The sequence below is a fragment of the Furipterus horrens genome, unplaced genomic scaffold (assembly GCF_987537825.1).
Source record: "Furipterus horrens unplaced genomic scaffold, mFurHor1.1.pri manual_scaffold_8, whole genome shotgun sequence".
Taxonomy (NCBI): Eukaryota; Metazoa; Chordata; class Mammalia; order Chiroptera; family Furipteridae; genus Furipterus; species Furipterus horrens.
This window is the reverse complement of record NW_028327178.1, coordinates 104271860-104292397: the sequence shown is the minus strand read 5'-3', so window position 1 is coordinate 104292397 and position 20538 is coordinate 104271860. Positions and strand designations below refer to the sequence as shown.

The following is a 20538-nucleotide window of genomic DNA, read 5'->3' as shown; positions in this document are numbered from 1 at the left end:
AGTTTCTGCTCTAAACTCTGGGTCCTAGAGTGAAGAAGAACAGCTAGTTACATGCATGCTTGACACATGAACAACGATTGGGTTGGCCAAAAAGTCCATTTAAATTTTTTCCATGATGGAAAATACAGGTTATTCATTTTCATCAATGACTATTGATTTGGGTATTTTGAGTAGGTTGGCTATCACATGCATGGTATAACATTGATCATTCTCAATTAAAGTCTCTGTTTGATTGCTCTCAACTTCACTGGTCTGTCTGACCAGGAAGCATCATCCAGTGAGAAATCTTTAAGCACGAAACTTGGCAAGACACTTTCGACACATTCGATCAGTCACAGCACTTCCACATAGTGCACAAGTCTTTTTTGCGTTTCTGTTGGCATTTTCACGTTTCTTGAAACAATAAAGCATAATATGCTGTAAATGTTGCTTATTTTCTCCCATCTTCAATGTTAAAATGGCTACACAAAAGTTCACCAATTTTGACTTTTTTTTAATCCATGCTGATATGACAGCTGTCACAATACAGTCTTAACAAAATTAAGACAACTAAGTGCTACTAGAGCCATCTTACAGATCAGACTTCGGCTAACTCAATATTTGCTGGTGGTATCTTTTCTCTTTGAGGTATAAAAGTTGTTACTTTTAAGATTCATTTTTAGAGACTTGGGAAGGGAGGAGGAAAGAGGGAGAGAAACATCAATGTCTGGCCCACCATCTAGGCATGTTCCTTGACAGGGAATCAAACCAGCAACCCTTTATAGTTTGCAGAGCCAGTGCTCAATCCACTGAGCCACACCAGCCACAACAAGGCATAAATGTTTAGGAGTAATCTCACTAGAGAACTTTTCTTGTGTTTGCTTATGACCATAGAGGGCTTAGCATGCCCTAGACTAATCAACCCATCCTAACCTGGCACAAGTCAGTGGGCAGAGAGACAATACCTTTAACCATCTCATACTTAGGGGCTGCTTAGAATGGAATAGGCTTAAAGTCAAATAGGAAGTGGTACTTCATTCCAAAGGAAAATTCTTAGGGGAGTGGGAAAGTGCTCATTGGAGGGAGACCCAGGGCAAGCCCAGGTTAATGACCTACTGGCCTAGTACCCTCTTGCCCACCTTTCTCTGTGTTGGTCTTTGGGAACCCAATGGCAAGAACCAGCATTAGGCCCCAGGAGAAGCTTTGTGGACGTGGACCCACGTTATCCTGGAGAGTATTCTCCTGACAGCCAGGAAAGGGTTATGTTCTGATGACCTTTGACTTGACAAGAACCTTGCAAGTGGATGTTTTTTTTGTCCCCGTCTCCAAGGTTTGTCTGTCCTTTGGCCTCAGCTTGTCTAAATTCAGGGTGAAGCAGTCAGTCCACTGACTCAGAGCATGATGAACCCCATCTTTCAGATAACGGAAATTAAGGGACCTCACTTAAGCTAATGTGCCCCTGGTCCCAAGTGTCTACAACGCTCTCCCTTTCTTTCTCCTGAAATTAACCCACCGTTAAGTTTTATTTCCCCCTCTCCAACATATTTTAGACATCTTTCCAAGGTAAAGCCAATTTCTAAGGTCACATAAGCAACACAATATTCCAGCAGGGGTTACCACATTTCATTGATCATGTACTTTTTTTTTTTTTCACTGTCCTTGACAAACACCCAGGACATTGAATGCAGGTGGTTGGAAGTTACAGAATAGCAGAACCCCGCTGATTCTAGGCTCTTCTTGGTGTTGTGGAAGCCCACTTGGAGTCTTAAAAAGCTCTGTTTGGCCTCACCCGTGTTCTGAGCTTGCACTAAGTTCAGATCTAAAGACTACAGCCGCTAATTCACACCTCTGCTTTCTCCTCTCCTTGGATTTTACGGATTTGGCACCCGTTATGTGCTCAAGCAAAGGGGCTTGGTCCTGTTGATTCCCCCAGTTCCCTTGTTTCCAGATAAAATCATTAAACACTTAAATAAGGAATGCCCATTTCTTTTAATTGAAAAAGATTTTTTTTTTTTAAATTTTATGATACATAACAAAGGCATCTCTTTGGCCACTTGTTTTATTTTCTTAAGTTACAGACAATACATTGCACATGAATGGCAGTCTGTTCTTTATCTTTCCAAAGTATCTAAAAGTGAATGAAGCTTGAACTGAGCAAGGGGATAAGTATCATAAATTAAAAAGTGAATTCTCTCAAGAAAAGCGGGTAAATGTTCAATTATAAAGTTAAAGAACATTTTGTCATAAAATAGAACTGTCAAAGTGGCACGAACCCAAATATGAACTATGACTAGAGTGAGTTCTTTAAATGGAGATATATTTGGCTTAACATTAATTTCAGGTGTACAACATAATGGTTTGTGCATTGTGAAATGATCACAGTTAGTAGGGATAGCTATTTCTGTTCAAAGCAATTAGGTTTAAAACTATCGAAGTCAACTCATAGGCCCAAAGAAACAATTGCTTTGGGTGAAGCATGGCTGTTGTCTAAGGATATACGTTCTTAGTACTCATGAAAATTCAGGCTTTTGCCTTAAAACAAACAAACGTTCCCAGATCTTTATCACTTTGCTGTAACCAATTCCACCTATTAGTAAATATCAAAAGAGAAATGGAGCATTAGTTAAACCAGGGTAAAAAGAGGAAATAAAGTTTACTTCGCTATTGAGATAATAAGATAAGACCTTGCAAACAGGTCTAAACAAAGAAGCTTCAAGCTCTGCATTTTAAAGTAAAGGAAATTTGAAAGTGAACTTCCTGGGAGAAACAGCAACTTCCCAAATAACTCGCATTTCTTTCCCTGGTTTACTCTCTGCCCACCCTCCAAATCTTCGTAAACCACCCATTGTTTTAAGCAAAGCAGAAGTAAATCGAAAGGAATACTCGTGTTCAAGTCAAAGGATAAAAAGGTTTATTTTATCCTGATGGGATAGCTGGGGGCCTTTAAATGAAAAGCGGTGAAACAGATAACCTTCAATATCACCTGGTGACAAAGCTGTGGGTATCCCTGGTCCTGGAGAAGCTTTCCTTCTTCAGTTCACGTGGATCAGTTGGGTCTGTGTTTGTTTGTTTGTTTGTTTTGTTTTGTTTTCATCTGTTTGTATTTCCTAATGCTGGCCGATTACTCTGATGGCTTTCAGGCCATCCTGAAGGGAGAAATTATTTTCGCTGACCTTCCTAAATGTCCTGAATAAAGCCTGTGTCCGAGACAACTCTGTCTTCATCTTCATTCTCTCATATGGTGAAGATCGCCGAGGAGGGAGAAGAAAAACCAATGGAATTTAAGAGTGCTAAATCTTTGGGGTTCTACAGGCCAGTGAAATTGTTTTTATTAAAAACGGGGGGCAGGGCATGAATAATAGGAGAGACCTGCTTAGGGACACCGACTTTTTATTTTTAGCAAGCTAGGGAGATACACAAGCAACTCTTCCACATTATCCTGGTTGATTATCCACATGACATTCTGCACTCTAAAATGTTTACTTGTTTATTTTCTTTCTCTCCTGTAAACATATTTTAAGAAGGGAACATCACGACTTCTACAAATATAAAAAGAATGTATGTCAAGGATTTTAAGGTTTACAACTGATTCAGATAAGAATGGACAGAACTCCCAAATTACAGGCCATGAGGAATGTTGAAGTGAATTTACAAGTAGACTCAAACCACGGTCAGTATTCACAAGGCAAAAATCCAGTGCATTCCAAGGGATGAGATTCATTTGCATTTCTATGGATAAGAATCCTTTGTATAACTATCAGTTTTCTTCACCTTACAGAGCTGTGAAATAGCTCCAAGATCTGGAAGAGAGGTAGGCTCATCCAGTTCTCACTCTTTTCAAAGTCATTTATAGCCTCCTCTAGGAACCAGCAGAATCCTAGATGCCTAGAAGCGGAGATTGTTGTCTGTCTTGTTAACTGTTTCCCCAGTGCCTCAAGGAGACCGTAGGTCCCCAGGTGAAGGTTACGGGAATGAATGAATGAATGTTCTGTGGAATTTCCCCTAAATGTCCTAGTGTCTTTTTTTTTTTTTTTTAAGTATATTTTATTGATTATGCTGTTACAATAGTCCCAGTTTCTTTTCCCTTTGATCCCCTCTGCCCAGTACCCCACTTCCCTCCAGCAATCCCACCCCGCTTAGTCCATGGGTTGCGCATATAAGTTCTTTGGCTTCACCCTTTCCTGTGTTATTCTTAACTTCCCCCTGTCTATTTATGCTTCTTAATCCCTGCACCATTTCCCCATTTCTCCCCCTTCCCCCTCCCACCTGATAACCCTCCAAATGATCCCCATACCTATGATTCTGTTCCTGTTCTGGTTGTTCGCTGAGTTTGTTTTTGTTTCTATTTTTTTTAGATTCTGTTGTTGATAGTTGTGTTTGTTGTCATTTTAATGTTCATAGTTTTGATCTTCTTTTTCTTAAATAACTCCTTTGACATTTCATATAATAATGGCTTGGTGATGATAAACTCCTTTAGCTTTACCTTGTCTGGGAAGCATTTTATATGCCCTTCCATTCTAAGTGATAGCTTTGCTGGATAGAGTAGTCTTCGTTGTAGGCCCTTGCTTTTCATCACCTGAATACTTCTTGCCAGTCCCTTCTTGCCTGTAAAGTTTCTTTTGAAAAATCAGTTGATAGTCTTAAAGACACGCTTTCGTAGGTAACTCTCTGCATTTCTCTTGCTGCTTTTAGGATTCTCTCTTTATCTTTCACCTTTGGCATTTTAATGATGATGTGTCTTGGTGTGGTTCTCCTTGGGTCTAGCTTGTTTGGGACTCTCTGTGCTTCCTGGACTTGTATGTCTATTTCCTTTGCCAAATTTGGGGAGTTTCCCTTCATTATTTTTTCACATAAGCTTTCAATTTTTTGCTCTTCCTCTTCTCCTTCTGGCACCCCTATGATTCAGATGTTGGCACATTTAAAGTTGTCCCAGAGGTTCCTAAGCCTCTCCTTGTTGTTTTCAATTCTTGTTTCCTCTTTCTGGGCTGGTTGACTGTGTTTATTTCTTCTTTATGTTCCAAATCATTGATTTGAACCCCAGTTTCCTTCCCTTCACCATTGGTTTTGTGTGGATTTTCCTTTGTTTCACATAGCTTAGCCTTCACTTCTTTCCTTCTGCGTTTGCTGTACTCAAGTATATCTGTCAAGCCTGTGAGCATCTTTTCTTTTTTTAAAGATTTATTTATTTATTTATTTTTAGAGAGAGGGAAAGGGAGGGAGAAAGAAAGGGAAACATCAAGGTGTGGTTGCTTCCCATGTACCCTCAACTGTGGGCCAGCACTCAATCCATTGAGCCACACCAGCCAGGGCATGAGCATCTTTACCACCAGTGTTTTGAGTTCTATGTCTCTTAGGTTGGCTATTTCCTTGTCTGTTAGGTTGCTATCTCCTCGTTGCTTAGTTCTTCCACTGGAATCTTGATCCATTCTCTCTTTTGGGCCATACTTCTCTGTCTTCTCATCTTGACAGACTCCTGTGTTTGTTTGCGTCTGTGTCTTAGGTAGAGCCATTGCACCTGTTATGTTGTAAGGGGCAGAGCCTTAGCTGTTCGTCAGTACACGTGACCAGTTTCACCATGTTGTGGCGTTGTGTGTGGGGGAGGGGTCTGAGAGGGAACAATGCTACCTGCTCAGCACTCGTTCCTTTTCCAGGCACTTCCCCTGGTTCCTGTACGGGACTGGCACCCCTCTAGCTGCTGCCTTGGCCATAGTTCCTAGAGTGGGTGAGTCTGCGGACATTCTAAGAGCGTGGACACCCTTTAAACAAGCGAACTCTGCTGAGAGACCAGCAGGTTCTGCCTCCGCCCCAACCCCCAGTGGTTTGCACAGTCAGAAGCAATGAGTCTGTATTATCCCTGGTGCTGGGACTGTGGGAACACTCCCCAGGTGTCCCTCCTGACTTTTTAAAACGTGTGACTGCGCTTTCTGCCGACCTGCTGCTGCTGCCACCACACCGCGTCCTCTCCGCCCTGGCTCCGCCCCTCCTACCTGTCTGGGTGAGTATTTCTTATTTATATCTTTGTTTGTTGGACTTCCATGCAACTCAATTTTCTGGAACTTCTGGTTGTCTCTGTTTTGAGGTAGTTGTATTCCTTCTTAGTTGTGGGAGGGAGACACATCGTGTCTGTCTACGCCTCCATCTTGGCCAGAAGCCCCCTCGTGTCTTTTTGGAGGATATCGTTGCTGTAGAATGCTCTTCACTTAAAAGAGTTCTTTTTTTCCAAAACAGAGGGGTGAGGGAATGAGATTAGTGTTAGAGGCATAGCCTTACTAGCAATTTAAGTTATTTTACATCACATTCTAGCCCAGTGGGTCTCAGTCAGGGCCACTTTTGCCCTCCAGGAATGATTTTGCAATGTCTGAAGACAGCTGTGGTTGTCACAACTGCGGAGGGGGTGGGGGGCTGCTGCTCACCTCTAATGGGAGGAGGCTGGGGATGATGCTCACACAGGGTGGTCCCCCACAGTGAAGAGTCAGCCCAAGTGCCAGTAGAGCTCTAGGGACCACCTAGAGCACTAATTCAGAGAGAAGAGTCTAGGCACCAAAAGGACTGCATTGCTTCTCGGGCCAGCCTGAGAGTTCCTCCAAAACATTTTTATTCATTGAGTTCCCATTTTCCCTGCTTCCATTTCATCCCAGGTAAGTGCCTGTGACGTCTTGTCTTCCAGCTCTCGATTAGCAGGAGCAGCCAGCTTAGGCATCTATGAAAATGAGGCTGAAGGGCGGGCTGGACTGAGTCCCATGACAGATAACGGCCAGGGGCTGCTGTTGGCTGGCAAGGTTGGGCAACTTCTGTGCCCTCCATTTCTCTGATTCTGGAGTGTGTTGGTTTTCCTTAGAGCCCTTTCCACCCCACGTATCTAGGAGTTGGCAGCTTACTGCATCCAGGGCTGCCAAGGCTGCTGAAAGGGGTTACTTCTCAGAGAGCAGAGCCCTGAGGTGACCATTGCTAGTGCTATGGGGAGAAGGCAGGTGTGGGCCAAGAAGAGGGGTGCTGTGCCTTCCTGAGGAGGACCCAGTGTCACCCCTCATCCCGTCACTGCCCTTGCTCTCCTGGCGCTGCTTCTGGGGGCCCCACGGGCCTCCCTCCGATCTCAGATCTCACACAAGCATCTGGGGCTCTCTCAAGATGAGATAAAAGCCTTTAAGTGCCTCGTGTCCGGAAGGGTTTCCTGCTGAAAGGGAGCCTTAAAAAGTGACTTCTCCAATGATTATAAAAGTGCATTGAAAAAAATTGGAAAATGCAAAGTCAATAAAAATCACCCCTCTCTGTATGAAAATGTTATTACCTTCGGAGATTAAGAGGGGGCTCTTTGGTCTTTAAAAAAGGTGTTAAAGCCCTGACCAGTGTGGCTCAATTGGCTGGACATCGTCCCACAAAGCAAAAGGTCACTGTGGTCAGGGGACACACCTGGGTTGCAGGTTTGGTCCCCGGTTGGGGTGCGTACGAGAGACAACCATTGTTTCTCTCTCACGTTGATGTTGTTCTCCCTCTCTTTCTCTCTTCCTTCGCTTCTCTGAAAAATAAACAAAATCTTTTAAAAAATAAAACTAAAATGTATTACAGAAAAACATTGTAAAAGTGATATATGTTTGGAAAAAATGAGGAAGTATGACAACACAAAAAGAAGGAACATTTCAAGATTCAGCTGCATGTACCACACTAACGCATGATGTTACTACTGGGTTGGCCAAAAGGTCCATATGATTTTTTTCCATAAAATAAAAGACACATTTTTCATTCTCACCAATACCTTTATTGATCTGGATATTTTGAATATGTCGGCTGTCTCCAGCTATTGGCTTCTAGTGGGTAGAGGCCAGGGGTGCTGCTAAACATCTTCCAGTGCATAAGACAGCCCCACAGCAAAGAATTATTTGGCCAAAATGTCAATAGTGCCAAGAAAGGTCGCAAATGTCACAAACCACTTTTGACACATTTGATCAGTCACAGCACCTTCTCCACACACTGCACAAATCTGTTTTTGCATTTCAGTTGCATTTTTACCTTTTTTTTTGAAATAACACCTAATAGGCCAAAAATGTGTATTTTCTTCAATGTCAAAATAGCTACACAAAAATTTACCAATTATGATAACTTTTTTTTTAATGCACGCTGATGTGACAGCTGTCATAATACAATCTAACAAAATTGTTTCCAATCACGTTAAAGACAACTAAGCACTACTGGAGCCATCGTACGGGAAAAACTAAACAAACTTTTTGGCCAACCCAATAATAAAATAGACTGCTGAGTTTGCGGTGGGGGTGGAAATGGAGCTCTCAGCACCATCTGCTCAAGTTTCCTGTACGTGAAAAACTATTTTAAAAAGCCTATTAATTAAATTATATTTAAAAGAATTGTTTTTTGTTTTGGTCCAGAGACAGCCATTTGATAATACTACGGTGTTCGTGCTTTAATTCAGGTGAAATGATATTCATAATAGCAGGAGGAGGAGGGATTGCAACAGCTAAACCTTGATGAGTATTTACCACACTGCACACACTGTACTAAGTGCTTTATCTGGTCCCATTACTGCTCAGAATTCTTCCAACAGCCCTGTAATAAGGACCCTCAGACCCCACTTCCTCTGGGTAGGCACTCTTCTAATTGCTTTATGGCTGTGATTAACTCATTCATGTAAGCCTTCCTACAGTCCAGTGAGTCCGTTTTACAGATGAGGGAACTGAGGCCCAGTGGTTTGTAAGTGAACAGGAGCTCAGAGGAGGAAGCAGGTGTGCTCCACAAGGGCTACAGGGAGCTTGGCGGTATTGGGAACATGGGTGAGTAGGTGCTTGGGGTGTCACAATCATGGATTCAGTTGGTCAGAGGGGCCATTTTTCCTGCCTTCTGGAGCCTGAAATGCCAGGTCTGGAGCCTGGCCTGTTCCTAACCATGTGACTTGGTGCAGGCCACTCTGAGCTACTGGTTCCTCACCTGTCAGATAGGTGCGATTATTTAGATTTAGCTGGCAAAGCTGAGAGACTGAGAAATGTGGAGCTCCGTGTGTGTTTTAGGTGCTTGATAAAAACGTTGCTCACAGTTCTTGAACCCCGGCTGTGTGAGGGACTCTGGGTTAAAGGATCCCCATCTCCTTGGTCTTTTCTGTTACTTTGTGTGAGTGGTGGAGTGGAGAAGGGGGTCAGCCGCTGATCTGAGTGGGTGGGGCTTGAGAGGGGACAGGTGGTAGATGGTGGGGCCTACGCTGATGCCATAGTTAGGGACCAAGGTGTTACCATTTCCTCCATTCAAGCATACACTGTGTGCTTACTGTGTGCCCACTCTGTGCCCACTGTGTGCTCTGCGCTATATCGATGGATGCCTTAGATGCAGAGAAAAAGCAGAAAGCAGCAGACCAGGTCTGTTAGCCAAAGAATGCTATTTTCCCTTCAAATATGCAAGGCAGCAACTTCTAATGACATGCTTCTTTTCTTGAGAAACTTCATCAGAACATGAGACAAGTCACACTTCTTGGTTTGGGATCCACCTCTCAGAGCCTCCTCCTGTCACACAGGACCGCAGACACAGGTATTTTTGGTGGCTTCCCCCTTACTCGTAGCAAACTAATTAAAAGGCACCACGCGTCCATGAACTATACAGGTGTAACTACTTAAACAGATGACTTTAGTTGCAGTAGGTTTAATTTATAAGGTATCACATTTAGAGGTGCTTTAATTACATAGGGATTTTTAACTCCCCTCTCTGCTTTCACCTCTATTCATTTTCTGTCTGTTCTCACAATTTTATTAGGCCCTTGGAAAGCTGGTGTGGCCTTGTCACTGGGAGAGTGTGTGAGCACGTGTGGCTGAGGGCCTGGGTGAAGGAGTTTGGGTGTGTGAGGTGGGAGTCAGTGTGGCTGAATGTCAGGGACTGAGAGGGCACATGTGTAAGCCCCAGAGGTAGCTGAGGAAGCGTGAGCCGGTTTGTGTGTGTGCATGTGTGTGATTATGAGTCCCAGGGATCGAGGTGACGGCGAGGGACGGTGGGTGAGTGAAGTTAGGTAGGGTGTGCCCCTGTGCCGTTGTGATTCCTGGGGGCACACAGGTGGGGGGCCTGAGATCTAGGGTGGGTACATGAGTTGACCAGTGGGGGATGTGTGCAGGTGTGTGTGTGTGATTGTGAATGTCAGATGGTGCGCAGGTGACAATGAGTGTGTGTAGCGCTTGCATGTGAGTGCCTGTTGGTGCAAGAGTGAGCATGTGAGACCATGTATGTAATGTGATGGGGTGAGCGTGACGGGGGGGGGCTTCGTGTGTGCTGGTGACTGTCAGAGGCTGGTGGGCGGGCAGTGGCTGAGCGCGTGCGCGCACGGCAGGGCGTGGGCGGGGGGCGCGTGGGCGGGGGGGGGCGCGCGTGGGGGGCGCGCGGCACGGGCCGGGGGCGGTGGCACTGCGTCGGCGCGGACCTAGCCAGCCGCCCCCCGTGGCTGGCGCGGGGCGAGCGGGCGCAGCGCGGAGCTCGGGCCCATGGTGCGGCCGTGCCCATCGGTCGGGCCGCGCGGGCGGCTCCGCGCGTGGCCCGGCGCTCGCGAGCTCACCCCCTCGCAGCGGTCCCGGCCCGCCCGCTGCCGCCGCCTCCTCCCCCGGGGCAGCGCGGCGCTGGCGGGCGGCGGCGCGGAGGCCGGCCCGGGCGGCGGCCCAGGCGGCGTGGGGGGCGCGGCGGGCAAGGCGGGCGGCGCGGGCGACATGACGGACAACATCCCGCTGCAGCCGGTGCGCCAGAAGAAGCGGATGGACCACAGGCCCCGCGCCGGGTGAGCGGGGCTGGGCCACCCCTTTGTGGGCGCGAGGCCGGAGCCTGGCGCTGGGGCCGGCACCCGGCCGGGCCTGACAGGTTGGCCGCCCCGGCGCCATGAGCCCGCGGCCGGGCCGGGGAGGCGCGAGGCGGGCGGGCGGGCGGGTGGGCGCTGGCTCCTCTCCGCTCTGCCCCGGGCCGGGTGCTCCGCGCGATCCTGTCCTTTCGGGCCTACGCGCCCCGTTGCCTCGCGCCCCTGCCCACCTTCCTTTCGAAACCCCGAGAGGCTGGGCCCGCCCAGCGCTGTTTACAGCCGCGTGGAATTAGGATCAGCCATGCCTTTTGACCGTTTTATTGTTTCCCGATTTCTCCTCGTCGTGGTGATTACGATGTGGCCACTCTCAAACCGTGCTCCGCGCGTGGAGCCGTCCTCGGCCACCTGGGTGTGTTCGGCTTATTGCGACGGGGGCACGGGCTGCCCCGCCTGCCCGCCCCGGGCTCCGCATTAGCGCCCACAGGTCCCAGCACTGAAACGGCCCTGGGGGGACCCGGACCAGCAGCCGCGGGACGGGGGAGGGTCTCTAACTGGCCAAATTGGGACCTCCCCTCCCCCGCTCCCCACAATTGGAGAGAAGGAGCCCCTGGCAGGCGGGGGTTGCCACCTGCTGCGGCTTCCTGGCAGCGGCAGACCCTGGGCAGCCCCAGCGTGGGCTTCCCTCCCTTGGAGAGGGGCCAGGTGGGTGTTTTGCGCCTTTCCGTCTTCCTGTTCCGAGGACTGCAGTGAACTGTTGAGGTTTTGAGGGACTGTGGCACCAACTGCGACAGACTTACCTAGGGGTCAGGGTTAAGGGGAGCTGGGTTAAAATGCAGATTTCCAGGCCCCCGCCTAGACCCTCCGATCTGAGTTCTTGGGGGTGGGGCCTGGAAATGTGCACCCGCCACCCCCCCAGGCCGCGCAGGTGAGGCCCAGGTCCCCGTAGGCCGAGAACAGCAGCTGGGCGGGGCTGCGGCCTCCGACCGCCCTTCCCCGTGGCATCCCGTCCTATCTGCCACTTCCCTGTGGCCGCGCCTAATTGCGGCGTCAGTTGCTCGGTGCAGGGGCTGGGGCAGGTGAACGCCCGGGGCGGCTTCATCAGGTGTGCGTGGGGGGGGGGGGTGGGGAAAGGAATGATGCCAGCTGCCATCTTGTGGGGTCTTTGTCCCTGCCTTCCTTGAGTCTTCCCGTGCGGCCCCACTGATGTGACTAGGGAGGAAACAGCTGAGCGAGGTTAGGGACTGACTGCTGGGAAGGCCGCTGCAAAGGGAGGTTAAATTTAGGATGGTGTGACCCAAAGACGCACCGCGCGCCACCCCTTCCTTCACTGTTCTGTGTTTTAGTCCTGACCACTCCAGGCTAAAGAACGATGACGCGCGCTCTGTGCCTGGGATAGGGCCTGCGTGTGTAATAGACGCCCTGGGTAAATACTGTAATTACTTTATGCGATCCATGGACTGAGAAGGTTAGTTATTAATTCATGCTGCAAACCATTATGAAATGTGTACCGTGTGCAGGGTCCCTGCCAGGTGATCCAAAGATAAACTAAACGAGACCTGTCCAACAGGTGCTGATGTCCTGACCCTGCCTGTGTATTGGAACCACCTGGGGAGCTTAAGCAACTGCCATCCCTGCCCCGTGTTGGACCTTTGAAATAAGATTCGGGGATGGGACCTAGGTATCTATCACTGTTTAATTTTTTTCAAAGCTCCCAGATGATTTTCATTGCAGTCACAGTTGAGAACCTTGGATTCAGTGCATGAGAGAAAATGCAAAGAATTACTTAACAGTGGTAGTTACCAGGAAGGAGGTGTATACTGTTAATATGGGAGTCTAGAGAGACAGTGGTTCAGACAGCTAAAAAAAAAAAAAAAAAAGAAAAAGATTCCTGTTTGGTATTGGAATGGAGGATCACACTCCCTTCAGAATTTGTCACTGAAATTAATTTATTTCCTAAAAATGACATGGATTCAGGTTCAAGTCATGTGTTAGAGAGCCACGCATTTGCGGATATGTTCTTGTATTTAATCAACAGTTTTTGAAGTAGCTGAGTCAAGGTGGGAATCTTGGGGTATGGAAATACTTGGGAACAGTGACAGCCAGGCTTCCTGAAATATAACGGGGGGGGGGTGAGTTAAAGGAGGAAGAAACTAATGTGATGGGTCAGGCTCTCGGCCCAGCATTTGAGATTAAATGGTCCTGTTTTCATCCTCACAAGAGCTCTGTGAGTTTTTGGGGATTAAATTTCCCCATTTTATAGACAAGAAAACCAAGATACAGTGTGTTAAATAATTTGGTGGACATCTCAGAGACAGTCATTGTGAGGGGCTTGGGTTTGAACCCAAGTCAGCTCATTTCCACTAATGGCTCTAAACTGTAGGCTGTTTGGGGGGGCAGGGTGTGTGTGTGTGGTTAAAAATCCAAAACCGTACATGCCACAAGTCCAAGGAGACAGTGTCCCTCGGTGTTAATTGTGTCATGTTGCCAAGAGGTGAAGTTTATTTGCTGAAGGAGTCCTGTGTAACCCAGGGTTCCTTTCCTTTTGAGCAGGTTCCGCATCCTGCTGTTGAGAACATTGTTGCCGTGGTTTAGCGAGGAAACATTTGCCCCATGTTTCTGGAAACCTTTTCTGACATCATGTGCTTTGCTTCTGGCTGAGTGGAGTTCCCTTCTTCTTGGGGAAACACCAGAGATAGGTTGGTGAAAGCATGGGTTTGGGAGTTGAGGAGCTAGGTTCAAGTCCAGTCTCTGCTTCTTAGTAGCTGTGTGACTTGGGAAAATTATTTAAACCTCTCTGGGTCTCCGATTTTTCATCTGTAAAGTCAGAATGATAATTACATATGCCTTATGGGGTTGTTTTGAGACTCAATTTGTGTACAGTTTAGAACACTAAGCACTCAGTACACCTTCGTACTTACTGGTGAGGTGGGCAGAATAATGCCCCCGCCTCCCAAATGTCCACATGTGACCTGTGAATATGTTACCTTACATGGCGTAAGGGGCTTCCCAAATGTGAAGTTGATATTGAAAGGGGGAACTATCCTGGATGATTCGGGTGGGCCCAGTATCCTTGAAGAGGCAGGAGAGTGAGTTGGAGCTGGAGAGAGACTGGAAGGTCCCCCAGGCTGCTGGCTTGGAGATGGGGGCGGGGCCCTGAGTGCAGGAGCACAGGGGGCGTCCAGAAAAGTCAAGGAAGGAACTGGTCCTGCCAGCACCTTGACTTTGAGCCCCACAAAACCACTCTGGACTCCTGACTCCCATAGCTGTCAGAGGATTACAGTAATTAACTTGCGGTAATTTGTTACAGTGGGAAGGGGCAGCTAATGCGAAGGGGTGTGTCCTGTACGCCTGGGGAACAGATTCTCCCAGGAGGCTTCCCAGCCCTCCTGGGTTACTGGGAGTGACCTGACTGGTGGGTGCAGCAGGGGCATCTCAAGGCTCGAGGGTGTGGAATTTTTTTATTTTTTAAAGATTTTATTTAGTTCTAGGGGAAGGGAGGGAAGAAGAGGGGGAGAGAGACATCGATGTGAGAAACATTGATGCGCAGTTGCCTGCGTGGACCTGGCCTGCAACCCAGGCATGTGCCCTGACCAGGAACCGAACCAGTGACCTTGTGGTTCACAGGCCAGTGCTTCATTCACTGAGCCACCAGCCAGGGCTCAACGGTGCAGAATTTAAACTGATGTGCTGTGCGACTCATACTCTGACCATGGAAGTGGAGCACAGATGTTTATTTAGCATCTATAGGGTTTTGCTCTGAACTAGTGTTTTTTCATGCTGCAGAATGGCCCTTTGACATCGGGTTGTTTTTTTTTTTTAATCCTGTTTCCCTGGTAAGGAAACTGAGGCCGAGAAAGATGAAGCCATTATTCAGGGCCAAGGCTGCATGGCAGAAACTAATAAGAACTCGGGTGAGAAGCCGGGAGGGTTTGTCAGAGCAGCCTGGGCTGGCAGCTGGAGGTGTATCTTCAGGGCCGTTTTCCTCAGCCTGTTTGTTTCCTTTTTCTCCCAGTAACAATGAATATTGAAGGCTGCAGTGAGAATAAAGATAAGAGTATTGTAAATCACAATTTTAAAGACCCAGCAGCGGATGCTGGCTCGTGCTTTGGGGTTAAGGATTTGGATTCCAGGGTCACACAGACTTAGGTGAACTAGCAGCTTTGCCCTTTTACTGCTTGTATGACTCCGGGCCACTGTCCTTTCTCCTGTCGCCAGTTTCCTCTGCGGTAATGTATGAGCCCTTGGAGAACATCAGACAGTTTCTCTCCCAGTCTGAAGGGTAGGGCTGGGCCTCATGTGAACTCTTGCATTGGAGGACATCTCCTCTTCCTTCTAGACCAGTGGTTCTCAACCTTCCTAATGCCATGACCCTTTAATACAGTTCCTCATGTTGTGGGGACCCCCAACCCTAAAATTATTTTTGTTGCTACTTTATAACTGTAATTTTGCTACTGTTATGAATCGTAATGTAAATATCTGATACACAGGATGTATTTTCATTGTTACAAATTGAACATAACTGAAGTATAGTGATGAATCACAAAAGCAATATGTAATTATATATGTGTTTTCCGATGGTCTTAGGCGACCCTTGTGAAAGGGTCGTTCGACCCCCAAAGGGGTCGCAACCCACAGGTTGAGAACCACTGTTCTAGATCTTTGTAGAAGTTGTAGTTGAGTAAGAACTCTGGCTGGAAAATGGCCCCCAGGGTACCTGACTCTGGTCGAAGCTGCCACAGACCTGGGATGATGAGTTTCTAGTGACAGGGCCGTGCGGGCTGTGTGCGCCTTTGCAGCCGTCCCCGGACGCCAGGCCAGGAGCAGGATTCTGGTCTGAATGTCACTGTTGACAGGAACTCAGAAACATAAGCCAGTGTAAGGAGTTCTTCATGCAGATGTGCATATTTAATTTAAAAGTCTGAACTTTTTATTGAAGTCGTTAACTCTTTTAATTTGTGGGGCTACGTTGCCCTTTCTCTTTGGATATGATGAAGGTCGTGTTAGGCGTGGAGCACAGTTGACCCTCATCGGTCACAGGAGTTACATTCAGTGAAGCCCCTGCCACCTGCGAATTAGCCGATAGGGAACTATTGCTCCTAGGGAAGGAGCTGGGTGAGGTGCCTGCGGGCCTCTGCTCAGCACTTCTGTCACCCGAATAATAAGGAACCTTGTTTTAGGTATAACTCTGTTTAAAGCTACTGTATTTGATGTGTATGGTCAATTCATTAACAGTGAACTCACTCAAAACTCACAGCACCACACTCACGCTGGAAGGAAGCATATCAAACGCACACACACACACACACACACACACATTTTCTTTATGAGGCCCATTACAGCTGCTTTAAAAATATATATATTATTTACTTATTTTAGGGGGAGGAGAAAGGAGGGAGAAAAATGGAGAGGAACATTTAATGTGAGAGAGAAACAGATTGCCTGCCTGGGAGCCGAGCCCATAACCCAGTCATGAGCCCCGACCAGGAATCGAACCGGCGACCCTCTGCTTTGCGTGATGACGCCCAGCCCACCGACCCACATGGGTCGGGGCTGGCTGCTTAGTCTTGGGAGCACTAGGCGGCACTGTGCTGGGGGCCATTACGCCGTGAAATCGCTCACAAAAAGCATGAAAACGAGGAAAACATGGCACTCAGTAGACAGTAGAAAGGACACTTCGTGCGACATGAGAGCCGTGACGGAAGGCAGAGCGCCACCTTGGGCGACCTCCGCTGGGAGTGTGTGGGGGGTGATGGGAGTGCTCCGTGACCTTGAGGGTGGGTGGGCGCTGATTTGGAGCTGACGCCTTTGAGGCAGAAGGTGAATGAATGCTCACACCCTGAAGCCCCAAACGATGAGGGTCGCCTGTGTACAGGTGTGACTTTCTTCATTGTCTCTCCATTGACACAGTGCAGGTAGCGTAGGTATACAGCGGATAGAGGTGTGTTTGGGAGGAGCCTGTGGGGGCGTCTTGTTTGCGGGTGAAACGCAGACACCCCAGCCCTTCTCCTGTCCGAGGTGGAGGCACGGTTGCATGAACAGCTCTTTGCTCCCTTGGCTGAGAACAGCCAGGGCGGGCCTTGGCAGTGGCCCATCGGAAGTGCCCTCTGCGCGTCCCCACCCCCACCCCCCGCCCCTGCCAGCCGGCCCAGCTGCACTTGTGCCATCGTTTCCTGCTACAGAGTCCCAGCCACGGGCCCTGCCCCGCGCCGCCTGTCACACGGGATGTGGAATTACAAACCCCGGTGGGGACGCTGCAGGTAGAGCGTGGCGGGTCCAGGAGCCAAGCTTGCTGGGATCTCCCGGAGGACGGCCAGTGAGCAGTGGCCCTGCGTGCCAGTCCCCAAGGAACGGGGCCAGCCACGGTCCTTTGACTTGAACCTCAGCCACGCGCATGTGCTCAGACAGGACAAGCCGGAAGCGCGGGGCAAGGCACTGAACAAATCCATCTATGGACTTTTTTTTTAATTTAATTTTTATATTATTATTTCTTGCGTGTTTTCCATTACCACCCCCCCACCCCATACCCTCTTCCACCTGCGCCCACGGCCCTCCCACCACAACCACACACTGTTGTGCGTGCCCATCCATTTTCCTCTCTTTTCCTGTTTTCGCTCAGACCCTCCCCGCCGCCCCCAGAGCTGTCAGCCCGGACTTGTGTCTGTCACTTTGCAGAGACGTTCTTTACTGTCTTTACGCAAACGCAGATGATGAAAGTCATTTCGTCATTTTACAGCCACCTTTGGAAATGGGCACAGGGGTTTTCTCCGGCTTCACTCATGACAGAGTGAACTTGGGCTCCGTTTGGAAAGAAAAAAGCTAGTTGTGAGGTTTTTGTGTGGACGACTCTTGCCCCGAGTTAGGTCGGTCCGCTTTTTAAGCTCGGCCTCCTTTCTTCCCTGTGTGTGAGCGGGAGGGCTGAGGCAAGTATTCAAAGGTTGGGCTGCAGGAACCTTGCCAAAGGTCACTGTAGGTGGCTCAGGGCCGGGGCGGGGCGTTGAAAGGTTAGCAATTGTTTTAATGGTTCCTTCTGTTTCTCCCAAGCGATACTTGTTTTCTTTTTTGGTACTGATAGGAAGTTTCCTCTGAAGATACATTTAAGTAAAGCCCCTGGTAGGGTAGGTAGGTCAGTTGGTTAGAGCATCATGCAGATATGCCCTGGTCAGGGCACATACGGGAATCAACCAAAGATGCATAAATATGTGGAATAACAAATCGATGTCTCTCCCTCCCTATCCTTCTCTCCCTTCCTCCACCCCCCCATTAAAAAAAAAGATACACTTATGTAAAAAACAAGTATCAACTTGAAGAAAAGTAGGAGGTCAGCAATAGCTCATGAGGTTTATAGATGGGCCCAGCATTTAGGAAGGGGCGGTCTTTTCCGAAAATGGTGCTGTCTCTAAAAATATAATATTGTAGTGCTAATAGATTAAAAATTTTTTATTTTGCCGAGTTTTCTGAAAAAACATGATTTTTAAACAGTGGCCAGCTTACCATGTTGATTGGGGATCTTAATGCTGTTTCTAGCATCATCTAAACAGTTTGAGGGGATTAGGGGACAGTGCAGTTGGGAGAGGTCTCACAGGGGCGGATGCTGTTGCTTCCTCCCAGGTAGGTCTCTGTGGCATTTGTTGAATGCCAGGGACGAGTCTGTTGGCTGACTCCCCCCCCCCCCAAGAGAGAAGCAGCATGCAGAGTGAGCAGTGAGTGCCCTCCTGCTGGTACTGGGCCTGGCAGGGTCTCCCGCCTTCTGCTGTGATGCAGGTGAAGTCAGACCTGGCCCGATCAGACCGCGGGGGATCTCAGCCTTGGCGCTGTTGATGTTGGGGTTTGATTGTTCTCTGTTGTGGGGCTGTCCTATCCATTGTATAATGTTCAGCACCACCCACTGGATGCCAGTAACACCCTCCCTCCAGTTGTGACAACCGCAGATGTCTCCAGACATTGCCAACTGTCCCCTGAGTAGGGAAGAGGGACATTGGGGGGTGAGGAATGGGAAGTGAGAGTGGGCAAAATTGCACCTGTTAGAAACCTCTGGACTAATGGAATGAATGTGTACTGAGTGGCTGTCCTTTATTGTCTTTATAAGGTGACTGTCCTGTCTTAAAAAAAAAAAAAAGGGAAAAGAAAAACCCGTTGGACAAGACATTCATGTTGGGATTATTGTTCTTAGCTGTGAGGTCAGCCTTCTGATTTAATAACTTAGGAAGCCTGGAGCTGTTGGAAGAGGACAATTGGGACGTGTCATCCCACCTGTGCCCCCTCCCCAAAGTCCTATGTAGCACCGCTGACCCTAGCACCTCAGAATGTGACTGTCCTTGGAGAGAGAGCCTTTGAAGAAAAGATGAAGTGAGAGTGAGCCCTGATTCAGTCTTACTGGCCTCCTTATAAGAGGGAACCCAGGCAGACAGAGAGACGCCGAGCACGAGAGGAAAGACCATCTTGAGGACACAGTGAGACCTGCAAGCCAATGGGCGAGGCCTCAGGAAAAAACCAAACCTACCGGCACCCCCATCTTGGACTTGCAGAGCAGTGAGAAAATAAGTGCCTGCTGTTTAAGCCCCGTAGTCTGTGCTATTTTATTATGGCTGCCCCAGGAAATTAATACAGAAGAACCATCTCATGTGTGGCTCTGTTGGCAGGTGTGGTGCCTCTTGGTATTATTAATAAACTTTTATTTTAAACTCATGTTGATGGGTTCTTCAGCAGTTTTCTTCAGGCAGTCCAGTCTCGAGAGCTTTCTCGCAGCGTGCTGCAAAGTCACGTGCACAGGAGCCGATCACTCCCCCACCCCCACCCCCATCCCGGTCCAGTAACCTAAAACACTCACCCTCTGCTCTGCAGGGTGAATGGAAAGGCTCTCATTTTAATTTGAACTTAGGCAGCAAATTGTATCTTGCATCCCGCCTCAATGCCTTTTCTTGTGGGAGGTTTTCCACCCCATCCATTTGGAGCAGAGGGTTTTTGCCCAGGGGAAAAATTCTAGAAACTTCAAATTATCCCAGTAACTATCCATTCCTCAGAAACATGGTGTCTGTGTGCAGAGTTACATATTGATCTCTATTTTCTTTCTCACCCTCTCTCTGTATGAGACACGTTCTTGCGAATGGGGAGAAAGGACAGGTTATCTCTAAAATGCCTGTCCTTGCCCTGTAAAAGGAAATCCTTGGACCCTGAATACGTTTTGACATTTATACAGTCTTGGTAAAAGTGCAAATAAAATTTAAAACTGGAGACCTTCACCATCCTCCCCATCTTCTCTCCTCATTTTCGTGCTCCCCAGAGTAAAGGCAATTAGAAGCTCTCATACGAGGCATGACAGTGGTGCTCAGGTAAATCAGAGAACCCGGGAGTGAGTAAACAGGTAAGAGCGCATGTCCCACCTGGCCGGTACCACCGCCGTGGGCGGTTTACGCAGATTGTTTTGGGCCTCAACACCTAGTCCCACACTCTGTCCGTCTCCCAGGAAGCTGATGCTTAGAGGAGTGAGGAACCAGCCAGCCCAGGGCCACACAGCTCTTAAGCCACTGACTGCTTATCTCCCAGGTCTCAGCGCAGGCAGCTCTTCTTCAGACAGGCCGTTCCAGGCCGCCCTCTGAAGGAGCTGCCTCCCACCCAGTGGCGTCTTCCCGTGGGCTCCATGAAAGCAGCACCCTCCTCTGCCTTGTCTTTTCAAAAACAAAATTTTATTGATTATGAAATTACATTGTCCCAATTTTTCCCCCTTTGCCCACCTCCAGCAACAACACCCCCGCCGCCCGCCCCCCGGCCTTAGTTCATGTCTGTGGGTCATG

The 20538-nt window shown here is 48.4% G+C and overlaps 1 protein-coding gene across 2 annotated transcripts in view; it reads left to right on the top strand.

The window, feature by feature from the left end:
* Window positions 1–10445: 10445 nt before the first annotated feature.
* The window catches only part of ATP9A (ATPase phospholipid transporting 9A), a 101169-nt gene continuing 91076 nt past the window's right edge, over window positions 10446–20538 (top strand). Inside the window, exon 1 of one of the 2 annotated variants that reach the window (XM_090286573.1) lies at window positions 10446–10732. In XM_090286573.1, the coding sequence (XP_090142699.1) occupies window positions 10446–10732 (287 nt within the window). Of the gene's footprint in view, window positions 10733–12367; window positions 12426–20538 lie in introns of those variants that run through there. The other variant, XM_090286574.1, reaches the window with a different exon arrangement.